At 43.3% G+C, this 25,858-nt stretch overlaps 1 protein-coding gene across 4 annotated transcripts in view; it reads left to right on the forward strand.

The window, feature by feature from the left end:
- Positions 1–25,858, forward strand: part of MOB3B (MOB kinase activator 3B) — a 233,812-nt gene that overhangs the window by 58,580 nt on the left and 149,374 nt on the right. For all 4 annotated transcript variants that reach the window (XM_082602943.1, XM_082602941.1, XM_082602942.1 and 1 more), the window contains exon 2: positions 21,428–22,044. In XM_082602943.1, the coding sequence (XP_082459069.1) occupies positions 21,627–22,044 (418 nt within the window). In that variant the 5' untranslated portion in view covers positions 21,428–21,626. The remainder of the gene's footprint in view (positions 1–21,427; positions 22,045–25,858) is intronic.

Raw genomic sequence — 25,858 nt, forward strand, 5'->3', positions numbered from 1 at the left:
GAACCAACATAACAACTCTGGTTTTTATTTTGACTGTGATAGGGAACTTTACAGGCTTTAGAGAGGGGAGTGGCCTAATGTCATTCATATTTTTTCAGTGTCACTCTGGCTATTGTCTGGAAATAGATTGCAGAAGAGCCAGGGCAATGAGTCAGGTCCATTGCAGCTGCCTGAGAAAGAGAGGATGGTGGCTTGGATGGGAGAAGTCACTGTGGAGGTGCTGAGAAGCGTGGGAGGGGTGGAAATTTGAAGGTAAACTGTAATTTACTGATGGATTAGATGAGCAGTTAGAGGAAAAGAGAAGAGTCAAGAATGATCTCTCCTTTTTTGCTTTTGTTTGTTTGCCTATAGCGACTAGATAACTATAGTTGTTATTTTCTGAGATGGGAACACTGCATGAGGAGCTTGTCTGGAGATTACAGGAATCAAAATCTAGATCTCTGCTATGTTTTAGAAGTCCCACGTTGTTTTGCAACTTGCTTTTTCCTTTTCGTGGACTTCTTTCCATTTCAATACAGATATATTGCCTCGTTACATTTTGAGGGCTGCCCAGTATTTCTTGTATGGATGTTTCATTCCTGACTGAACTAGCTCCCTCAGAATGGACTTTTGGGCTGTTTCCCTTTTTTGTGTGTGATTGTAAATGATGATGCTTAAAAGTCATATTATTTATCTCTTGCCGCGTAAAAAGAAACCCCCAAACTTGGTGGCTTAAAAACAACTACGTGTATTATCTCCCAGTATCTCTGGGTCAGGAGTCAGAGCACAGCTTAGCTGAGCTCTCCAGTTCAAGATCTCTCTCAAGGCTGTAAGCAAGGTGTAGGCTGGGGCTAGTCATCTCAAGGATACACTGGGGAACTATCTGCTTCTGCGCTGACTCAGTGGTTGTGGGGAGGATTCAGTTCCTGATGGAATGTTGGCCTGAGGGCCTTCTTTCCTCACTGGCTATTGACTGGAAGCCACCCTCAGTTTCCTTGCCGTGTGGTCCTCTCCAAAGGAGAGCTCACAGCATGGCAGCTGGCTTCGTCAAGGTAAGCAGGCAGAAGAGAGTGGAAGAATTTGCAAGCAAGACGGAAGTCACAATCTTTTATAACCTAATCTCAGCAGCATTCCCCATGCCTTTTGCTGTATTCTATTCAGTAGAAGTAAGTCAGTAGGTCCCTCACTCAGGCAAAGAGGATTATTCAAGGGCCATGGATACCAGGAGGCTTACTTAGATCGTTGGGGGCCACCTTAGAAGTCTGCCTACCGCAACAGCCCCCATATTTGTCTTTTGAAAGATTGTTAAAGGTGGGTTTGCTGAATGAAGAAGTATGCATATTTTAAAATTCCAAGCATAGGGAGTACCCTGGTGACCTAGTGGTTAGGATTCCAGGCTTCCACTGCCGTGGCTGGGGTCAAGCCCTGGTCGGGTAATGAGATTCCTGCAAGCCACATGGCGTGGCCAAAAATAATAGTAAAATAAAATAAAATAAAATTCCAAGTATAACACTATAAGATTTCTTTTCAAAAGTGTTACTCCAAAGTTCATTTTGATGGGACTATTTGCTATTGCCTGAGAGGGACAGGTTGTAAATCCTCAAAGAGCCTTTGCCAGATTTTGTCAGGAGTCTCTCTTCCCTTCCTGTCTTCCTTTTTCTTGCCCCTCCAAAATTTCCCACAACAGGAAATAGCTGTGTGTCTTGTCACATAAATGATAGGAAGGGTCTAACCAGCAGGTACATGCCATTCTCATCATCATGGCAACTAGTCTAGGGTATGATGACCTGGGTATGCTGCCATTGAAAAACGTCATTGCCTTCACTTGTTTGCTGGCTTGAGTGAGGTTTTTTTCAGCCAGCCTTGGTGAGAGAGATGAAAAAGTGATAGACAAGGGGAGGGTAGATGGGGCCAATGAGGACTACGGAAACTCCACTTGAATCATTTCTTCTAAATCCTCTGTCCTCAGGAGTTTCTGGTAGGCCATGGAATGATGAGGTGTACATTTATTTCTTCATTAGTCCGAAAGCACCTTTACTTAAAAGGACCCTCTTATGTTTACTTGGATAGGTTAGAGGGAAAGTGGATATCAGGAGAATTGCTTTATCTCCTTCCCACACAATTTTAGGTGGCTTTATAAAATTAAGTACATTCTAAACTGAGACTATTATAAAGACCAAACAAAGGTGTTCCAAGTGTGGATGGCTGCCATCAGGGCGGGTGCCCCCGTGGAAAGCTTAGGTTCTCTTGGCAGGTTCCCAAATGCATGCGGAGGTGCCTTCCTCCTGTGAGCAAGGTGGGCTGGGGTGCGGAGCTGGGGGTAGTACCAGACCTCTGATGGTGTTAGGGAACATCTTGATGGGGCCATCATTGACCTTCCCTGTTTGTGGTTAGCCCCTTGGCTGGAGAAGGGACTGGAATTCCCCATGCTCCGGCCTGACTTTCCACTTTCAGGTTCCCACAAGCCACGAGGCCCTCTTTGGATGTAGAACAGTTTAGGGACCTAGCTCTCAGGGCAGCAACTCCATCTCTGCTTGCGCTGCCCGCTTGGAAAGCTTCTCATACTGGACAAATTGAGAGCCAAAGCCCTGCCTCCTTCCTGTCTGGGCCCTCCTGCGAGCCCGGTGCTGCACGAACAAAGCTTAACAAACTTGGAGCGACTCCTCGTGCTGGGGCAACTGCCCTGCCCCTCTGCCCTCCCCCCAGGCGCCTGCGCAGGATGTGATCACATTTCCAAGATCACTCCGCGAGATGAGAAAAATGTGTGGTTGACTCAGTACAGCGAGCCCGGTCCTGCGGATTGCACTCCCTGCAGAAATGAGAACCCGAGTGGAGCGGCCTTTCAAACTGAAGAAAATCAGGGCTCCTTGGCCATCCTTGCCCTGCTGTCAGGTTTTGCCTTTTTCTAGAAACTCCGCTGGGTTCAGGCAAATTAGGGGAGAGGAAATTAGGCCCGGCTCATTGCGTATCACACTCAGTTTCTAGGGTCTGGGACCAGCCATCTTGTGATTTAAAATATAAATACTTGCCAACGGTTTCTATCTTGATCAGTTATGTAAAAATCTGCGTTTAAGATGTGCTGAAGTGGCTATCAGATGTGTTTCCTTTTTTAATGTGACAGTCTTCTTTTTGTGGAACTCCATTTTTCAGTCTTTGACTATATTAAGACTTTTATATATATATATATTTAACATCTTTATTAGAGCATAATTGCTTTACAGTGGTGTGTTAGTTTCTGCTTTATAACAAAGTGAATCAGCTATACATATACATATATCCCCGTATCTCTTCCCTCTTGTGTCTCCCTCCCACCCTCCCTATCCCACCCCTCTAGGTGGTCACAAAGCACCGAGCTGATCTCCCTGTGCTACGCAGCTGCTTCCCACTAGCTATCTATTTCACATTTGGTAGTGTATATATGTCAGTGTTACTCTCTCACTTCATCCCAGCTTACCCTTCCCCCTCCCCGTGTCCTCAAGTCCATTCTCTACGTCTATGTCTTTATTCCTGTCCTGCCCCTAGGTTCATCAGTACCTTTTTTTTTTTTTTTTAGATTCCAGATATATGTGTTAGCATACGGTATTTGTTTTTCTGTTTCTGACTTACTTCACTCTGTATGACAGACTCTAGGTCCATCCACCTCACTACAAATAACTCAATTTCGTTTCTTTTTATGGCCCAGTAATATTCCACTATATATATGTGCTACATCTTCTTTATCCATTCATCTGTCGATGGACACTTAGGTTGCTTCCATGTCCTGGCTATTGTAAATAGAGCTACAATGAACGTTGTGGTACATGACTCTTTTTGAATTATGGTTTTCTCAGGGTATATGCCCAGTAGTGGGGTTGCTGGGTCATATGGTAGTTCTATTTTTAGTTTTTTGAGGAACCTCCATACTGTTCTCCATAGTGGCTGTACCAATTTACATTCCTACCAACAGTGCAAGAGTGTTCCCTTTTCTCCACAGCCTCTCCAGCATTTATTGTTTCTAGATTTTTTGATGATGGCCGTTCTGACTGGTGTGAGATGATATCTCATTGTAGTTTTGGTTTGCATTTCTCTAATGATTAATGATGTTGAGCATTCTTTCATGTGTTTGTTGGCAATCTGTATATCTTCTTTGGAGAAATGTCTATTTAGGTCTTCTGCCCAGTTTTGGATTGGGTTGTTTGTTTTTTTGGTATTGAGCTGCATGAGCTGCTTGTAAATTTTGGAGGTTAATCCTTTGTCAGTTGCTTTATTTGCAAATATTTTCTCCCATTCTGAGGGTTGTCTTTTCGTCTTGTTTTTGGTTTCCTTTGCTGTGCAAAAGTTTTTAAGTTTCATTAGGTCCCATTTGTTTATTTTTGTTTTTATTTCCATTTCTCTAGGAGGTGGGTCAAAAAAGATCTTGCTGTGATTTATGTCATCGGGTGTTCTGCCTATGTTTTCCTCTAAGAGTTTTATAGTGTCTGGCTTTATTTAGGTCTTTAATCCATTTTGAGTTTATTTTTGTGTATGGTGTTAGGGAGTGTTTTAATTTCATTGTTTTACATGTAGCTGTCCAGTTTTCCCAGCACCACTTATTGAAGAGGCTTCAAGACTTACTATATATTTTTTAATTGACTAAAATTAGTGGGAGAAATGTTTGTGGTTATGCTTATCAGGGTTTTTATAGATTGCTACATCACCTTCTTCCAAAAGGAGTTTGAGTCATTTAGCTCTTATGTAAAATCAAAAACTGTTTAAACTCAGGGAGCTGCTTTTGGCTGTTTTTTTTTTTTTTTTCCTTAAGTATAAAACGCAGTTTAAAGAAAATAAAATGCAGTCTAAGGCAATAGTATCAAACACCTGTTTTGGTCTCTTGCTGGGCGGTAGGCGGGTGCTGTTTTTCTAGGAGTGGTGGCTGTGTTTCTGTTTTTCCTCTTCTTTCTTTGAACAAATAGAGGAAATCTCTAATGGAGGGTTTCTCAACTAGACATACTGGTGAATGTAGAATCTTAAATGAAAAAGGAGTCAGTGGATGTGGCTTCTTGGCCTCTGTGCTTGGACCAGAAATAAAGCAAGTCCTCACCGCAGGCATTTGGCTCAAGGCCTTTGTTTTCCGCAGTTGGCCTGAGCAGCACGTCTCCGAGCAAAAGTTCCCCACGCCTTTGGAGGTTTTTAAGGGCTTTTTTTTTTTTTTTTTTTAAAACCTGCGCTTTCATTGTTTTCAAGAAGAGTGGTGTCACCCTCACTTGTCATTAAAGAATAGTGTGGGAAAAATAAATAAACCTACCCAAAAAATAAAACAGGAAGAACAAAAACCACTCCCCTAAATGAATGAAAAAATTTATACCCGTCACCCTTTTGTGGGGTAACTGTTTGCATGCAAGTTGGTTTAGAAACTTCAAGACGATTTTTTTCTTTTGATTTTTTTTTTGGGGTTGTCTTCTATTTTTATATTGTTGGCAAGTCTACACATTATGGTTACATAAGAAAGTCAGAATTAAGATACTTGGTATTGAAACAGCACCCCTGGACTCAGGATGAGTTTTTCTGGTACTGCCCTGAGAGAGTTCGAATTCCTATCATAATAGGCATAAATGTCCAATCAACACAGGCTTTCTGGCCGCTTTCTCCATGTGGTCCCTGGAGAAGCCTCCTGAACAGGGCTCCTGCCCTCCTGAAAGGCTCCTGTGCCTAGTGAGTGGAAGGAGGTGTCAGAGCATCAGACCTGAGGAGGAAGTTCCTGCCGTCCCTTGCTTTCAGAACTGGTCAAGGTGGGTCAGCCTTTTCAATAGCCACCGCCATTACTGAGTGCCTACGGTGTGCTAGACCCACTTCAGACATCTTTTCACCTCCTGTCTTATTCCATTACCACCACGATCCTTCGAGGTGTAATCTAGTAAGAGTGTGTTTATAAGAGAAGGAAGGTGGAAAGCCTATGGAGTTTGCTGTCCAGAAGTGGGGACACATGTTTATATGAATAAGGTCAAGAAAGTGTTATGTTAATGATAAGAATTAAAAGCTAGTGCTTATTACAGACTTACCTTGTGCCTGGTGCTGGGTCAAATGCTTTGTTTGGATAATGTCATTTAGCTCTCATAACAACACTAGATAGAAAATAGATAATAGATATAATAGAATATATATATATATATAAAATAAGAAATAGATAATTTTATGAAACTAAAGTTTAGCAATGTTATATAATAAGCTCAAGAGCCCAAAGCTCTGAAAATGATAGCCCTGGGAGTCAAACCCAGCAGTCTGATCTCAGACTCACTGACTTCACCACCAGTCTGTACCATACGGGGGCCCACAGACACAGAACACAGGAGGTGGTGAATCTGAGCAGGCTCGCCATCAGTGGTGTAGCTGGTGGACCAGTCAGGGGGAGAGCCGCGCTCTCCGTGCTCAGTGTGATTTCAGCTAGCCCTCCTTTCCCCTAAGGACTTTTTCTGTCGCTCTTATTGCTGGACCTTCAGTGCTTCAGGTGACCACATTTCTGTCCTACCCATTCTCCTCAATAAATGGCTGTTGACCCATGTGGACTCCATGGTAAGCCAGGCCTAGTGTGTGAAACTCCCCAGCTCAGGGAGTTCTCAAACACTGAAGTGCATCAGTCAGTATATGCAAAGTGAGGGGTGGGACCCGAGGGTCTGCATTTTAAACAAGCACCCAGGGTTATCTTGGTCTTCCTGTTCATTTCTGAGGGTGCCCAGGAGGCCCAGGGAGAACTGAAGAGTCAGTGGACAGATGGTTCTGGGCAAGTAGGGGTCATATTTTCTTCTTCAGCAGTCACCCACCTCTACCAGAGTCCCCAGGGCTCAAGAGGGGAAAAATGAAAGAGAAAAAGAACAAATGGGAGGCAGTGCAGGGGAACAGTGGAGAACACAGAAAAGCCAGTCAAATCCATAAACATTGGTTGAGAATCAAGTGTCCAAAATGAGCGCAATAGAGGGGGAGGGGCAATACAGGGGGAGGGGAGTAAGAGGTATAAACTATTAGGTATAAAATAAGCTATAAGGATATATTGTAGCACATGGGGAATATAGCCAATATTTTATAATAACTATAAATGGAGTATAACCCTTAAAAATTGTGAATCACTATATTATACATCTGTAACTTACGTAATATTGTACAGCAACTGTACTTCAATAAAAATAAATACATAAACAAAGGGAAAAAAATTCCCACAGCAAAAAAAATAGGATGAGCAGAAACAAAAGTCAGATCTGGGAAGGGTCAGGAGAGGAGGCAAAGGGGTGGGCTGAGCCTTCCGTGGCGTGGCCACTTGGGTTTGAAACTTGTCTTGATGAACCTGCAGGGGCTGCCAGATGGGTGGGTGGGCCCTCATGGTAGATGGGCGGGGAGGTGGGGGTGAGGTGTGAGAATAACGAATGGTCCAGACTGTTTGGCACAGAGCAACAGTTACACATTCAAAGCTTTGGGAGCAAAGGAGTAACAAGAGTCAGTTCTAACAGCATAGTCAGGAGAGGCTGCTCGGAGGGGTGACAGATGTCCGGGCCTTGCAGGCTGAAGGCTGACTGCAGGTGGGCAAGCCTAGGAGAGGACTGGGGCAGAAATTTAGTCCCTGACAAGTGCGGTGGGCATTAGGGGTCAGGTGGGTCATCGGATTCATAGAGCCACACCTGAAGGTCCTTCAGGGCTTGTTGAGGGTGGGTAGACTAAGAGTGAGGGCTCTTTTCCCTGCTTCAACTGAAGAAGAGAGAATTTTTCTCTATTTTTATATAATTGTGTCCTGCATAAGACTTCATGTGGGGAAAAAAGTCTTTGTTGCTAAAAAAAAAAAAAGACTTAATAACTACCAGGGGAGTTAAAAAAACTATATGTATAATATATACATACACATGTATATATTATATATACACACATGTATATATACTATCTATACATAAAAACATATACACGTGTATGGGTATATATGTATATATATAATATGTGTGTGTGTATATATATATATATGTATATATATATATATATGGTTTGTGTTGTAGTGTTGAAAGAGATAGTTATTGTGAACTTGGGGGCAGTTTGGAAGGGCAGCTAGGTGTCAGGTCTGCATAAACATTTAAGAGATTCCTGCCTTAGTGGAAAGAACACTGGCACCGAAGTTGAGGCTTTGTTTGAGTTCCAGTCTGTCCTAGGTGTGCCCACTTTTCTGGGCATTAGGTGTGTTTGTTTCTGTTTTGTGTTTAATACATTAAGAGGTTGAATTGAGTTAAGTGATTTTCGAGACTTCTTCCCGCTGTGAAACCTCCCAGCAGTGATCTCGCTCGCAGGCCTCCCCAGCATATGCGTGGGGTGGGTGGCAGGGTCATGGCTTGAGGAGCATGAGTTTAAGGTATTGTGCAGGATGATCTAAGGAGGCAGTTGAGGGGCCAGGATGCCTGCTGCCATGTCCCGCTGTGAAGGGCAGCAAAGGGTGGATGCAGCAGAGGCAGAAGCTTGGGGATGGTCACCAAAGTCACAGAAGTAGAGTTGGCACTAAAGGAGGTGATGCGATACGTTTTCTTCTTATATTAAAAAAAAAAAACTCTGCAAGCTGCTTGCCCTCCTGTCTTCCCCATCATTTTTCCTTTGAGGTATATTTTTTAAACTTTGTTTTTAAACAAAGCACACACACAAAAGCCTTTGCAGCACCATGTGAAGATGGTTACAGAGATCGACAACGAGTTTTGAAACATTCTTTTAAGGCCGGGCATCCTTCCAAACGAGCTGACTTTTCGGTGGATGCTGGAAAATGAAAACGTGGGCACAGTTTAGATTGGCCTGGGGAACTGCACATCTAGTAGCTGCTATTGATCTTTGAATGAAGTATCTGTTTTCTGAAAAGGTTTCTCTTGTCGATCATCCTCTCATCATGATTCTGGGAGCGTGGCCCTCTCACCTGGAGAAGGAACTGTTGTATCTGTGCACCATTTGATTAGCAATAATTTAGACACACAGTTCAACCACACAACTCACTGAGTTTCTGTTTGTGCCCCGTCCTGCGCTAGGTCCTCGTGCTGTGATGAAGTCTAGGGTGAGATCCTAGCCCTCCCAGATGGATGGAAGGGCCAGATGTGTGAGCACAGGGATGCAGTGTAGTGTGAGGTTACCGTGTGAGTGTGAGAGAGAGGTGGGTACAAGATGCAGAAGTCACAGGACAGAGATGGTGAGCCACCCCTTTCTTCCTTCGTCTCTACCTCTTTCCCTTTACTATACCAGAGGTTGAGGCCCTGAGGCTGGGCAAGGGAGAAGCCTTATCTGGGTCGAGATGTTTAGATTCCCCATGGAGAAGGCTGGCCATATACTGTTCCTGCATGGTAGCCACCTTCAACCTGGGGCTGTCACGCCCGGTACTCACTGACTGTTGTGGAAAGTTTAGAAACACCTCACAGATGAGAGGTTCCTCTGTTAGCATTCTCACTGTCCATGGCTGTGGCTGTACAGTATGTGGGAGAGATGATCCCTGTGATGGGTGGTCTCTCTTGTCTGAGTCAACCCTTGAGGAGACTGATGCCTGGTGTGCAGACACAGACCTTCTGCAGATAAATAAGGTATGTCTTAAACAGGGCCGTCCTTGAATTGATGTCGTACTGCAGCTCTACTAAAAAACAGCTACGTTTGCATAGGCAAGCTTGTGGGCACAACATGACATTGGGATCTCCATAAGGGCCCTCGAAACAAATACTACCAGTTTTCTCTAAGTGACTTCTGCAGAAATTGATTGAAGCAACAACAGATCGGCCTTACTGCTTATAGGACGTAGCTGTAGGTCTGTTAGTGAAATGTGTTTGCTTACATCAAAACCCTAGATTTACCCCCCTTTTCCCATGCAGCACTGGAGACAAGGGGCTTTGGGGAAGCAGCAAATAGCACACTGCCTGAGGGCAGGCATCTCTCAGGAGGGAAGGCTGAGCCAGCTGAGCATGTGGCCAGTTGATTCTTCTCAAATTCACCAGTTACATGAGTTAGTACCTCCACTTCCCCTGGGGTAACGTTGGTACAAGAACAGAGAAAGGCCAGTTGTATCCTTAGGGGAAATTCTTCCTGATAAAAACCAAGAATGGGGAAATGGATCTCTCCTTCAAACTTTCCAAGATTTTGTACAGTTTTGAAGGTCATGTCTTATGGAGAAGATGTCAAAGAACAGCCCAGGTTATGCTTGGGACCCCTATTGATCATGAAGCCACTTGAAATCCAATACTATGAGAAATCTGGGTTAATAAATGTAACATTTGAAATTTGTCTGTCTTTACTCACACTGTCTCACTTATCCCCCAAACACGCTGTGATATTGCGTTAGTACCCTCATTTAACCAAAGAAGAAATTGAAGCACAAAGAGGGAGGGTTTATCCCAGGAGAGTAGCTCATTAAGGGGCAGAGTCTGGATTCAAGCCCACGTCTTTCTGACTCTAAAGGTAGGGCTCTGTGCAGTCCTCCAGGTGGCCACATCGTTTACAATTACTTGTTTGATTCAGTTTTATTTCAAGCCTCTTTTTTAGTTGTGGATGTGTTCAAGAACTTAGAGAGGATAGCATCATTAATTATTTGTCTCAGTTTTATTGCAGCATTATCCTCCTGTCCATCTGTTTCCCCTCTCGAGTTGAAAAGCTCCCAGGTAGATGTTTGTCTTTTCTCTCTAGAGAGTTTCTGGGGATGCAGCCTAAATCCTCCAGCTGGAACACTGTTTGATAACAGGAGTAACGTTCTAATCAGTTGAGAAAGTTATTCTGTTACCAACACACAGAGATCATAGCTGGGTTAAAACCAAACGTACTGTATTCAATGTAAAGCATTTAAAAGTTTTTAATGAGAAACTTTTATATTCCATTCAAAACAAGTGTTTGAGAGATTAATGGGAGGGTATGCAGCATGTAATTTGCCCTGGTATATCAAAATTCATGAAATAATATTGCACTAGATTTTATTACATGCAGAAATACTAGAACTTCTTCACAATATTAAGCTAAGTGTGTTATAAGTATTAGGGAATCTTTTTCTTTAATGTTTTATTTGTTTTATTTTTGGCTGCGTTGGGTCTTCCTAGCTGTGCGCGGGCTTGCTTCTAGTTGCGGCGAGCGGGGACTGACCTTCGTTGCGATGCGCAGGCTTCTCATTGCAGTAGCTTTTCTTGTTGCAGAGCACGGTCTCTAGGTGAGTGGGCTTCAGTAGTTGTGGCTCTGGGGCTCTAGAGCGCAGGCTCAGTAGTTGTGGTGCATGGGCTTAGTTGCTCCGTGGCACGCGGGATCTTCCCGGACCAGGGCTCGAACCTGAGACTCCTGCACTGGCGGATTCTTAACCACTGTGCCCTCAGGGAAGTGCAATATTGAGGAATCTTGACTCATTATCAAATCACTTAGATTAATATTATTTCCTTTTTTCCTGAGAATTAGAAGTCCATCCGTATGAAGCAAGAAGGAAGCATTTGATTTCTTTCCTCATATGCAGGGCTCCCATTGCCACCCCTTCCCCTGACTCATAAACACACACTTGCATCGAACTGAATCATTTTCCATTACTCATATCATTTCCTGTTGTTACGTCAAAAGTCACCATGTCAGTAACGATATAATGGTTTTCTACTAATGAAGTGCTTCCACAGGAGATATCTCTTTTAATTCTCACAGTAACCTTGAGAGGTAAGCACCAGGTGCTTACCTTTATTTATTTTAATTTATTTTATTTATTTACTTTTGGCTGCGTTGGGTCTTCGTTGCTGTGCGCCGGCTTTCTTTAGTTGCCATGAGCGGGGGCTACTCTTTGTTGCGGTGCGTGGGCTTCTCATTGTGGTGGCTTCTCTTGTTGCGGAGAACGGGCTGTAGGCATGCGGGCTTCAGTAGGTGCAGCGTGTGGGCTCAGTAGTTGTGGTTTGAGGGCTCTAGAGCGCAGCATCAGTAGTTGTGGTGCACGGGCTTAGTTGCTTTGTGGCATGTGGGATGTTCCCAGACCAGGGCTCGAACCCATGTCCGCTGTATTGGCAGGCGGATTCTTAACCACTGCGCCACCAGGGAAGCCCTTACCTTTATTTTTAAAGAAAACAAAACTGAGGCTTATAAAGGGTGTCTTGTCCAAAGATGTAGCCAGTCAGAGTCATTGCCAGGACCTGACTCCAGACCACAAAAGTTCAAGAAATATGTATCATTGGGGGGTGGCACATGACCGTGTACATAGGGCTAGGTCTGTGTTTCTCCCATCCTCTTCCCTAACCCCCTTAGATGTGCCCTAGAAGTTCCTCTGGTCTTTTTTGTGAGCTACCTGTCTAGAGAGGCAGTCTAAATTAGGGTTGAGAGTTTTGGAGTCAGCTTGGCTACTTACTGTTTCTATGACCTGGGACGAGTTTTACTCTCACTGTATCTCAAGTTTCCCTGAGTATAAAATGGGGACAATAATACCTAACTCATAATTTTCTGTTAAAATAAATAAATGTTAGTTATTGTTACTATTATGCAATTAGGTTGAGTAGACTTTTAACCATTCTAACATTCTAATTGGCTGTTTGCTATCTCAGGAATCTGAGTCTCTGTTAAAACTTGAGTCATAACAGGATTCAAAGGATGATGACGATGATAGCAGCAGCCACGTTACTTAGTGCCTGCTGTGTTCCAAACATTTAACCAATATGCCCTCTGGAATTCCCACAGCAACCCTGCAGATGCTGTGTTCTTAGCTACTGGGCTATATTGCCTCCAAATTTTGCCTGCAGTTGGTGTTAGTTTTACCCATCCCACCAAGCTTAAAATAGTATTCTTTTGAAAATTAGAAATGTATTTTCCAATTTCCAGTCTTCTAGTGCATTTTGTGTTCTCTAACCCCCTTCAAAGATCTCTTGCAGTGGTTCCAGATGTCATACATAAATTTCCATAGTGCCAGGGATAAAAATTTTCCAGACCCTGAGACTCAAATTCACTTAGAGTGTCTAAAAGTAAATAAGTCTGTTGATAGTTACAGGAACCAACTTCCTTGAATTTGAATGTTTTCCCTTTAAAGCAAGACTTTTCCAAGAAAGAATTGGCATATCCTGTCTCAAAGAGAAAGAAGGAAATGGTAATTGACAATGACCTTTATCCCAGTATCCGATGGAGGTTCTGAGTGACATCACACCAGCTGGTATACACCTTTGCTTTAAAAAGTAAAAATACATTTTTTATCTGCCGTATTTTTTTAATTTCAGCAATTAAATTAGCTCTACCTGTAGTTACCTCCTCATCCTCCATTTCTCTACTGCCACCTGCCTAAGTATTATGGTCTCAAATCATAAGGATTTTTTTCTAACCACAAAAATATTCTCTAGCTAGGCGAAAGATTTGGAAATAATAGAGAGCAAGTGGTTACTAACTTGGAGAAGTTTTTTTCCTTTAAAAATTATTAAAATAATTAGGATGCCTTTCATGAATATTAAATGGGTCAACTGGCCATTTATCTTGCAATAATTTTGCTTTCACTATTTATTTTTAAAACTGTGGTAAGATTGAATCAACCCTATGCAAGGTAGAACCAAAGATTTGCCATCTCCCTCATTACTGGGAATCTAAGCCAGTCTCTACTGGGCTCAGGAAGGACTTTATTTAAGAGACCTTTATTCTCTTTAAGAAAATATATTTTTTTAAAAGTCTGTCTTTTCTTCAGCACAGTGTGAGTATATGGTAAATTTAACCACACCAAGTAAATCCCACCCTTTTCTTCTCTTTCTTTTTTTTTTCTTTTTTAGAAATTTATGTATTTATTTTGGGCTGTGTTGGGTCTTCATTGCTGTGCACAGCCTTTCTCTAGTTGCAGCGAGTGGAGAATAATCTTTGTTGCAGTGCGCGGGCTTCTTATTGTGGTGGCTTCTCCTGTTGCAGAGCGCGGGCTCTAGGTACGCAAGCTTCAGTAGTTGTGGCGCGTAGGCTCAGTAGTTGTGGCACGCAGGCCCTAGAGAGCAGGCTCAGTAGTTGTGGCGACGGGCTTAGTTGCTCCTCAGCATGTGGGATCTTCCCGGACCAGGGCTCGATCCCATGTTCCCTGCTTTGGCAGGCAAATGCTTAACCACTGCGCCACCGGGGAAGTCCCTAAATCCCACCCTTTTCTATCCTTCCACTCTTTTTACTCTTTCTTACCACCAAGTGTCCTCTTCTGAATGGTGATGTTTCTGAGTCTGTGAAATGAAGAATCATTGTGGGTCTCTGCTGTAAACACCTGTGCATTGATCAATCACCGCTATTGCTGCCACTGCAGTATACCAGCTTGCATGCAATATTTTCCTCTTTGGAATATTTACTCCTATTTTTAATGCTAGACTGTCCACACTGGTGACTAAAATATACAAATGAAACAATGAAAATGCAACTTGAATGGATATTGAAGAGTTAGAAATTGATGGGGAGTGATGGTTATGCAACAGACTTCTGTAAGGCTGCACCTGTTTGTACTGATTTCATCTGTGTTCAGAAATAACCTGGGCATTTTAAAGCTCTGAAATCATACATGCCTTTGAAGATGAAAATGAGGCAGCACTGTCTCTCCCAACTGGTCTAAAACGCAACGGTACAGCATCTCAAAGTTGAGGAAGTCGATTAGTTGGGCCACAAAAAAGAAAAAGGCAAGATGGCTTCTCAGGCAGGAATCTCTCCAATTTTTGGATTGTTTTGTGAGCAAAGACAGTACCTAATGACTAGGCAGGAGTAAAACACTACATAAAGGTTGATAGAGTCACTTTTTAGGCACAATCCTTTTGTTGGAGCCTGAGAAGGTTAGATGATGTTGAATTTATTCACACACACACACTCCTCTAAAATAAAAACCTAATGTACTGTTATTCAATATTTGGAATGTGAGAGGAGGGTTCCATGGACTATTCTAGCCATAAAGCGAAAAAAATAGTGGGAAGATAATAAATCAGGTGAGTTATTCTTTAATTCTGAAGAGCTGGAATTTTAGGTAACACATGGGAAAGAACAGCCCATTTGAGAGAGAAGTTGGACAGATGTCTTGACTTTTCAGGACAGCCCAGCAGTTGGAAATATCTGACCTCAGTGCGTAGGCAGTGAACTTACAGTTTGAGGTGGAGTCCCCAAATAATGAAAGGTAGGAGGTCCAATTTGGTTTCACTTTTGTCGTTTCACTTTGATGCAAAGGGTTCTTCATTCACTGTCATTTATTCATTCATTCAGCCAACTTTCAGTGAATTCGGCTCTGTTCCAGGCACCATCCTAGCTCCTGGGACCCCAGCAATGAAGATGGCATGGACTCCCTCATGTGGGGTCCTTCTGGGGCCCCCATTTTCCTCATGGCCTTCCTGTAGTGGATTGCCCTGCCAGCTGGTCTTGCCAGGAGGAGTGCTTCATCCCACAGAGGAGACATTAAACCTCCTTTCCCCGACTAATATCTCTCTGGTCCCTCTACTTTCTGTCCTGCCTGCCCTTCTGTACCTCCAACGTCTCTAGAGGTGGTCACAGCTAAAGAGGACGCATCTCAGGAGTGGATGGGAGAGCTGTTTCATTTCTTCCTTATCCTTGATGAGGAGTCTTTGATTTTTCAACTAATAAGTCAGCAGACATCAGTAGGAAAAGAAAAATAAGAACTTTTCTTGCCAGTGTTGCTTAGTTACCTTGTCAACATTCCCTTGCAGCCCAGCTGAATGCTCTCTGCATATTTTTATAGTGCACATGTTTTATTGCTATAATTGATCTATTTAGCAGAAAATATGGAGAACACATGGAGCGCCTGTCAATTTTATGCTGTTTATTTGAATCAATTTATGCTGTTTACTTGAAATTTAAGAGAATTTTTCTCTTCACTGTCTTTTTCATTCCTAACCTGAGTAATACCGTGAAGGAATCCCATCATGATCCATGTTGGGGCATTTAATTTTGTAGCTAAAAAAGCAAAAGCCATTGAACTGACCTCAGAACTAGACAGCAAGCTGTGGACTTTTCAAAGGCAGGGCCCAAGTTTTAATTAACTTTGTGTCCTTGGTGCCTAGCCCTTTAGTGAAGGTTTATTGGTTGAATGAGCAGTTAGCTTCAAACATTTCTTAAGAACCAGGATTGTAGTGGGTGTTATTCATAACATAGAATTTGCCATAGTTTTTAGCTACAGAGCAAAGCTGGTGACTTGTTCTTTTCTTTCTGGAGACTGGACAAAGACAGAGAATAACGACAGTGTCGTTGCTAGTCCCACATTTTATTTAGTCAAAGCAGCTTTGTGCCTGAGGCTGCCATGGCAGTAGCAGCAGCCATAGTCCATCTGGCATTTATGACAAGGTCTTGGAACGTCCTGAGTTCTGGGGCTGTGCTATCCAAATCAATGCAGATCAAGAGACCTGGTCATTGTCACTATCTGTCAAGGCAATTGTATTCAAAACACTGAGTCTCTCATTCTTTTTCTCACATACACACACTCAGCTGATAACTAGGTTTATGAAGCAAACTGTTGACAAAACAACGAAGGGAAGTTTATTTAGTCCTCCCCTTTCCCAGCCAGTAGGGCAGCCCACTAACCCAGTACTCCTTAAAACATATACTTCTGAGATTTTGTTGAAATTCAGGCTCAGATGTACTAGGTCTGGGGAGAGGCCTGAGAGTCTGCATTTCTGGCAAGCTCTCTTAGTTAGATCAGGCCTTGATACTTAAAGTGTCATCCGTGGGCCAATAGATTTGGCATCACTTGGGAACTTGTTAGGCCTGCAGACTCTTAGGCGCCACCCCAGACTTACTGGACCAGAACCTGCATTTTAACAAGATCCCATGTTCACATTTGAGAAGCACTGCTCTAACCATGTAATAAGCCTACAGTGTCAATTATGGGTAAGGGTCCTGCTGGGGCTCTGGGTTGAAAGTAAGGTTAGATGGATTTCTTTTTTTTTTTTTAAACGTCTTTATTGGAATATAATTGCTTTACAATGTTGTGTTAGTTTCTGCTGTATGACAAAGTGAATCAGCTATATGTATACATATATCCCCACGTAGATGGATTTCTTGTTGCCTTTTTACTTCAAAACTCTTTTGGGTACCTGCCTCAGTAGAGCATCTGAAGCTCAGATAAAGACACGGACAGATGCCTCTTTGTTCAGTCATTCAGTGGTGTGATGAATTTTATCCATCCTGGAGTGCCATTGTCTTTAAACACAGGGGCCCACTGACCAACCTATCCCTTCTCCAGAAAACTTTATTCTAGACAGAAAAGTTTGAACGGGAGAGACATGTCTGAGCATGTTAGAATGACGAACACATTTGCAACAGCATTAGGAGATGGAAGTTTCCGTTTTCTCATCTGTAAAATGCAGATAATAATACCACCTGTTCTAGCTTCCTTTATAGGCTTGTGAGGAGCTTTGACATCTACCTGTGAAGGGGCTTTGAAAACATAAGGATGTTCATGAGATTTTAAAGCAACTTTAGTGAGAAAAAATCATATATATTTCAGCACTGGAGAGGTCTGGATTCAAAACTTAGCCTTACCATCTACTAATTTTGTGATTTCTGCAAAATTATTTCATATGATTGAGCCTCAATTTCTTTTTATATAAAATGGTCATAAAATCATCCATCATGCAAGGTTGTAGTGAGGATTAAAATGTTAATAATATCCATAAAAATCTGGTGCATAGTAGAGTTTAATAAATGGTAGCCAAGAGCAGCACATTAAGGGACTTGGTTGAGAAATAATCTTACAAAGATGACTGTTCCCTCAGGTAAGCCTGTTACACTGGAGCAAAAAGGAAGAGTGACTTTAAAGCTGGTTAAACGTTTGAATAAACACCCATCCATTTCAAGAGATTGATGTCTTGAAGTTTGTTTTCTAAGTATGTCTGGAAGAAAAGTTCCCAAACCTCAAACAAGGTTTTTTTTTAATTTAAATATTAGTGAGTACCAGCCACTGGCGGGTTTTGTGATTAGGAGGATTTGCAATGGTTATCTGTCTCATTCACACACTCTCAACAGAGGTGCCAGAGGGACTTGGTAGTGTCCATGAGAGCTTGGCACTGGTACGGAGGAAGGTTTCCACATTGGTGTCCGTGCACCCAGACATGCCAGGCCCTGGGGAAACAGCAGAATTAGTGATAACGAGGGTCATGTAAGGTGATGAGATTGCTCTGAGGACCGTGGGAATTGATTGATGATACCCTCATTATCAGAATAACAGAACAGCAAGTCTTATTTACTGGAGACATGAGGGGGCAGCTGTTGGGCTATTGCTGCTTTACTGTCAGCAATTAAACATTTGCGATACAGAGGGACTTGTCTATTTTAAGAGAAAATAAACGTCCTTGTCCTCTTTTCCCTATCTTCCCAAGCTCTAGCTCATATTTTTATTTTGGAAATGCTCTTTGAAGGCCCTCAGCTTTCTAAAGTCTCTTTTCAGGCAGGCTAAGCCTTTGGGATGGTATTCTTTTGAAGAAGAGATTGCTACAGTGTGCAGAATTTGTGTGGTGATAACCTTCCTGGTGATATATATATATTTTTTTTTTTTTTTGCGGTATGCGGGCCTCTCACTGTTGTGGCCTCTCCCGTTGCGGAGCACAGGCTCCGGACGCGCAGGCTCAGCGGCCATGGCTCACGTGCCCAGCCGCCCCGTGGCATGTGGGATCTTCCCGGACCGGGGCACGAACCTGTGTCCCCTGCATCGGCAGGCAGACTCTCAACCACTGCGCCACCAGGGAAGCCCCCTGGTGATCTTCTGAAGTACTGTGAATGTGATTTCACAGACAGCCAAAGGCAGGGTGTCACATGATCTGCTTTTCTGCAGGGATCTCTTTGAGAGGGTGTGTACACTCGAGGCCAGGTGACGAGGGACAAGAACACCTCACTGACAATATGGCCTTGCAGTGAAAACCTAACAGGAAGAGGGTGGGCTTAAGAGGGAGGGAGTGAGCCGACCAAGGCTGCAGGGAGGCTGCAGGGAGTGGCCAGAAGAGGCATTCAGCTGAATAATCAGCAGTTCTGAGTGAAGCGCAGAGCCTGTGAGAGGCAGTCGGAATGTCTTAGATGGTTTTTGTTTTTGTTTTGCTGGAATAACTTAAGGTTGAATGCAGCACTGAACCATGTTTGAGTGTGGCATAGCAGAGGAGTGGATCAGTGGATCCTGCTTCAAGTCCATTTTAACTGATGCCATGGTGGACTCTTCTGACTCTGGCCACAGCTGTTGGCTCATTTTGCTAGGGTTTGACCCATGAATGGATCAGTGATCTCCTCTCTGTTTCCAGGCCACAGAACATCTTCTTCACTTCCAGCCAGTCGATACTTGTGGTCTTTGGGGAATACATGGACAGAAGCTCTAGGTAAAGGGGCTTCATGAACCAGCAGGAAGGACAGGTTGAAGAGCATCACTTTTTAGAATGTAAGGCTACGTGGAAAGAGCATTTGCTAGCAGTCAAAAACTGAATTTCGATCCTAGCCATGTCCCTACTCACTATGGGACCTTGTTCAGCAAGTAATTTTTTTTTTTTTTTTTTGTTGTTGTATGCGGGCCTCTCACTGTTGTGGCCTCTCCCGTTGCGGAGCACAACAGGCTCTGCGGCATGTGGGGTCTTCCCGGAACAGGGCACGAACCCGTGTCCCCTGCATCGGCAGGTGGGCTCTCAACCACTGCGCCACCAGGGAAGCCCTCAGCAAGTAATTTTATCTCTTGGAGACCCAGGGATATTGATACCTACTACAAATCTACTGCACCTATTCTAAATCTGCTATAAATCACACCAGAATTTTAAAAGGGTCAAATGAGGTGATGGAGAAGAGAGCACTGAAGACTTCAGAGCTGCCCTGTCCAGTATGGTAGCCACTAGCTGCATGTGGCTTTTTGGATTATTAATTAATTAATTAAGTCAATCAATTATTTAATTAATTAGAATGAAATAAAATGAAAAATTCAGTTTCTCAGTCACACTAGCCACCTTTTAAGTGCTCAGTAGCCACATGTGGCTAGTGGGTACCATACTGGACAAAAAAGATACAGAACATTTGCGTTATCACAGAAAGTTTTATCAGGTAGTGCTTCAAAGCACTATTTAGGATGTAAAGGATGGCATGTTGTAAGGGTGATAAATTCTGTCCTAGTTAGGGGTTCTTAGAAAGAAACAACCCACTCAAGTGAGCTGGAGTAAAATGAGATATTTGACTAATTCAAGAAAAATGTATGTGTACCAAGGGTTGGAAACACAACTAGGCTTCACGAGGAAATGGAACCAGTTCCTAGAAGACTTATCAAGAACAAAAGAAGCTACTCTCTCCCCACTGTCTCTCTTTCTCTGGTCTTCCTCTGCCTGTGGTCACTTGTGCCCTTGTCTCTGTTTCTCTGTCTGTGCATATGGCTTCTTTCTTTCTCTCCTCTTCCTCCTTCACTTCTTCCTCCTCTTCTTCTCAACCCCTCCCTCTTTCCTCCCTCCCCTCTCTGCAGACCAGCTTTCTCAACTGTACTACACATGGTCCAAATAGGGCTCAAGCAGACCCAATTTTGTAAAAAAATTGTTTAAGTATCATTGATTTACAATGTTGTATTAGTTTCTGGTGTACAGCAAAGTGATTCAGTTACACATATATAATAGTTTGCATTTGTTAATCCCAAACTCCCAATCCCATCCCTCCTCCCCCTTGGCAACCAGAAGTTTGCTGTCTATGTCTGTGAGTCTGTTTCTGTTTTGTAAATAAGTTCATTTGTGTCATATTTTAGATTCCACATATAAGTGTTATCATATGGTATTTGTCTTTCTCTGTCTGACTGACTTCAGTTGGTACAATAAACTCCAGGTCCATCCATGTTGCTGCAAATGGCATTATTTCATTCTTTTTTATGGCTGAGTAGTATTCCATTGTATATATATGTGTGTGTGCGTGTGTGTGTGTGTGTGTATATATATATATATATATATATATATATATATATCACATTTTCTTTATCCATTCATCTGTCGATAGACATTTAGGTTGTTTCCATGTCTCCATGTCTTGGCTATTGCAAATAGCATCAAGCAGACCCAGTTTTCATCACTTCTCAGGGATCATGCCTAACAAAGGCTGGATCCTGATTCCAAATTCCTGGGGAAGCCAGCTGGGTGTGATAGCCACCCCTGCTCCAATCAGCTGTATCCAGGTGGATGGGGGTAGTGTCCTTATGCTTACTCAATAGGGGCAAGTTGGGGGGTGGGGCAGATGCTCTAAAAAGGAGCATATGGGGATGTGTCATTGACTAACATGCTCATCCGTAACACCTTGGAGCAGTCCACTGAAACTATGATCACACAGGGAAAAGTTCCAGAGATTTAATCAAGGCCATGAAGAAAAAGGCTGTGATACTTTTCCTCCTTTGGCTATTTGGTCGTATGATTTGATCACCAATCCAGATTCTCAGGGGTTTGGCTTATCTTCCATGTCCTTATACCTGGATGAAAGTGGGCACAGCCAGAAGTGAGATGGAAGTCAGGTCTAAGCCTTTGTCATTTCTTAAATGCAAACAGGACACTAATGAGACCCTTTTCTCTCCTGCCTTTAGGAAGAAACATGAGGTTCCCCTGGAAATCATTCAAGAGGAAGATGGAAGGGGCTGTCTAAAAAGAGATTGAAAGCTGCAGACCGCAAGACTGGGGCCAGAGGGCTGGCAGTGGAAAACCCTGTTGGGTTGTGATCTCTCGTTGAAAAGCCCCAGTTGCCTTTTTGCTTCCTGCAGGAGGAAGCAAGAGAAGGAGAAGACCATGTCCATAGCCTTGAAGCAGGTGTTCAACAAGGACAAGACCTTCCGGCCGAAGAGGAAATTTGAACCTGGCACACAGAGGTTCGAACTCCACAAACGGGCTCAGGCATCCCTCAACTCAGGCGTGGACCTGAGGGCAGCTGTGCAGCTGCCCAGCGGGGAGGACCAGAACGACTGGGTGGCGGTGCACGTGGTGGACTTCTTCAATCGGATCAACCTCATCTACGGTACCATCTGTGAGTTCTGCACTGAGCGGACCTGCCCTGTGATGTCAGGGGGCCCCAAATACGAGTATCGGTGGCAGGATGACCTCAAGTACAAGAAGCCGACTGCACTGCCAGCCCCCCAGTACATGAACCTTCTCATGGATTGGATTGAAGTCCAGATCAACAATGAGGACATATTTCCAACGTGTGTGGGTAAGTCCATGACCAGCTTCCTGGTTATTTTGTCACCTTCCACCCAAGCTTGGAGGGTTTGCAGAGGCTTCTTCTGGGATGGCCTTTGAATGCTGGATAGCACCTATATCAGTGTTTCCCTAAATTCCATCACTCACATATTAGCAATTTCTTTTTCTGGATCTAAGGACCTTATTGAAAAAACAATCACTTGTAGACCACTTAGAATTATTTTGTAGACCTAAATAGTGGGAAACACTGGCTTGATGAAAAGTTGGATTTGATCTTATTGGCTTCCTTAGGATTAGACTCCAAACCCACCCAGAGCTCCTGGTAAAATTTTTAATTTGGAGCTAATTAACTAGTTAGTTACATTAACTCTGGTGCAATTATTGGTACTCGTCTCTCAGGGTAAGAAATCCCAGTGTGAGGATCCGTGGATTTGTTTGGGAATCAAGCAGACAGGCAGTGGGCATTTTGGAGAAATAAGATCCTGGCATTCTCTTCTTCCCTCTCCTGATCATAGGTATTAATTTCAGTCCGGACTATTAACTCTGGACCCTCGTGTAGCTGCTAGACCAACCCGGACACCTGAAATGCAAATGCTTTTGTTAGCTTTGTGCTCTGAGCCATAAAACTCTTCAAGGGGAGAGACCAGACCTTTCCTATCTCTTATATTTCTTTATGCTGCTGATTATGGAATCTGCATGCCTGGCAGGTTGAATTCAGAATTCAGTTTTTAGGGCCTTAGGTTCAGTAAAGATGAGCATTCTCTTCTTTCCACTGTTGTACCTGTGATACCTAGCTTGGTGCCCTGGAACCTTTTAGGCACTCGGGAACTATTTGTGGAATGGTTGAAAAAACACTTATGCTGCTGGAAAATATTATTGAAAAGCTCTGAGACAGTTGGAGTATTAAAAAAAAAAAAGCGTTTGAAACACATGGCTAAAATCACCTTTAGATGGGGCATGTGTGTCCCCATGTGGCATATGGAAAGTTGAAGTGGGGTGTATGGAAGTAATTATGTTTATACCAGAAAAAAAATGTATATAAATTGATTAGGGCAGTATGTCCATCTTGAAATATTCAGCACACAAACCAATCTGCTCAGAATCCTCGTGTTGCCTTGACTTGTCCAGTTTTCTTACATACTTTCTCTCTGCTGTCTCTTGTTAGGGCAGGAAGTGGGGGGTATGGCAGCACAACCCCCCTTGGTTGGCTCACCAGCATAGGAGGAAGAAGGCAGGTTTCAGAAACTCCCCTGGCTGTATAATTGGCGCCTTGGAGGAGTAGCAGTTTCCTAGGTTCATGTCTTTTTTGCACTTTCATTGACTGTCAGAGGCTTCCTTTTGGATCTGGGGGGAATTTGTCTTTTCCAAAAGCATTACAAGCAACTGCCAATGACTGTGCAGAACATACAACAGCAGTAAAGGTAAATAAATGTGGGCAAGGATCCCTCCTTGCTGTCCTTCCCCTTCTGTTTCTTTGATGCTTTGAACTCTGGGCACTTCTGTTCTCTCTGGCAGTTGTGGTTACCACATAGAGCTGCTGACCAGAAATAACATCACAGAGCCTGGTGTGTTACTTAAGAGGGAGGAAGCTTCTGGCCATCTCCCTGGAAAGTAGAACATCATAGGTGATTTTAGACTTTGCTTGGAGGAAATCACTGGATGCCGCCAGATCCCCCAGAGCAAATGACTTTGCTTTCTTTTTCTAGATGGTTTCCTTAGCCATTCAGTGTGCTTGGGGAACAGTCACCTGATCAGAATCCTCTATTTCAGCTCTTCCCAATCTGTGCCGCACAGTACAAAAGTGTTTTGGGAGCTCTTAATAGGTGCACTGTGATTTTTTTTTTTTCTCCCATGGAAAAATAAGTTTGGGAAATGCGGAGTGAAATTGATTTCTTTACTGCAGGACTTTAAATATACTAATGTGCATTATACATCTCCAAGAAAAGAATATGTTAGTAAGTAGTGTATCCTAATTTGAACCTGGTACCTTCTTTTGTTTTTTGTTTTTTTTAATGGAACACTATTAGCATCTTTTGGGAAATGTTCATCTATATAGAGTTGTCAAACTTTCCTTTGTATCAGAATTACTTGGACCTTCTTCTCAAAATGCAGATTCCTTGGTCCTCCCCCTCAACAACTAAATCAGAATCTCTTAGGTGAGGCCTAAGAAGCTGTACTTTTGGTAAGCTCCTCCCACCCCTCTTGTTCATTGTAACCACCCAGAATGCTTTTTATCCTCCCCAGGAACAGTTTGTTTCTTACCTCTCTGGTTTTAACCATGTCATTCTCTCCTTTGGAATCCCCTTCTAGTGAATTCTTATGCATCCTTTATACCATCTCAGGCTTCCCTGGTGGTCCAGTGGTTAAGACTCCTCCATGCTTCAATGCAGGAGGCGCGAGTTTGATCCCTGGTTGGGGAACTAAGATCCCACATGCTGTGTGGCATGACCAAAAATTTTTTTAAAAAAAATGAACTTTAGGGGCTTCCCTGGTGGTGCAGTGGTTGAGAGTCCGCCTGCTGATGCAGGGGACATGGGTTCGTGCCCCGGTCCGGGAGGATCCCACATGCCACGGAGCAGCTGGGCCCGTGAGCCGTGGCCGCTGAGCCTGCGCGTCCGGAGCCTGTGCTCCGCAACGGGAGAGGCCACAACAGTGAGAGGCCCGCATACCCCAAAAAAAAAAAAAAAAAAAAAAAAAAGAACTTTATACCATCTCCTCTGTGAAGACTCTCATCTTTTAGAATATAAGCCCCTTCAAGTTATAGAATATGTCTTATGCATTTGAATATCCCAGCACTAAGTCCAGTCCTGGTGCCTTATAAGTTGTTGGATGGATGGATGGATGGATGGATGGAAAAATAATCTTTATAAAGGTCCAGCATGTGTATGGTGCTGGTGATCAAAGTGAAGTTAAACAAATGTCTCTGAATCTCTTTATCACCATTCCTGGGTATTTCCCGTACCTTGCCTTCTACAGGGTTTAATTATGTCTGTTTAACTTTTCCAAGGTTAAAATGTTAGGGGTCAGTAAAAACCACCACCATCCACCATCACCCTGAGGGTCTTCATTAGTATCCTTCTCACCTCTGCTATTTGTCCTCAGACAATACTGTTGCTGTCTTTGCAAGAACTTATCTTTTAGGAGCCGCTTTCTCTATGAGAATTCATTTCCTGCTCTTCTTCCTCCCCCTGATTCCAGCCTACTTTCCTTCCTTTTGATCTTGGTGCTGCCATGAGTCATTATCATGGAAATGATCAAGATGTCTGTCAGGATAAAGTAAAAGAGGAATTCCCAGCCAACAGCAGACCCTGGGTGGATGAGAAATTTGGGAGTTCTGCTTCACATTACGTCTTTGAATCCTGGGCATATTTCTGTCTTCTGGCCTGGGAATTGGGAGGGTTTGAAACTTCCCCTCCTCCCCACTGTGATCCGAGGAACTAGAACCGGAAAATACAGACAGATGTGAAGGCTTCACCCTTAGTTAGGTATTAAAGGATATAAACAGCTGTTGATCTCTACCATTGAGACATGGAGGAAAGAAAAGCTTTCATCTGTTTCTGGATTCTGGTTTAACTCGGATACCCGGGCTATTTCAGAAGTCGAGCCTTCTCAGTTGGGAGAATACCAAACAGATGTGGCTCCCTCGTGAACCAGAGTCTCCTCCAGTCTCCCTTGATCCTTCCCAGCTTCCCTTGTTGAAAAGCCAACAGATGTTCCTGCAAAAGCTCCCAAGACAGCAGTAACTTCAGAAGCAAGGGCCACCTCCTCTTTGATTGTATCTCTTTAGCCACTTTTAGAGGTAACGTTTGAAAAGTAGAAAGCAC

Source organism: Mesoplodon mirus, assembly GCF_964341445.2.
Source record: "Mesoplodon mirus genome assembly, chromosome: 1".
Classification (NCBI taxonomy): Eukaryota; Metazoa; Chordata; class Mammalia; order Artiodactyla; family Ziphiidae; genus Mesoplodon; species Mesoplodon mirus.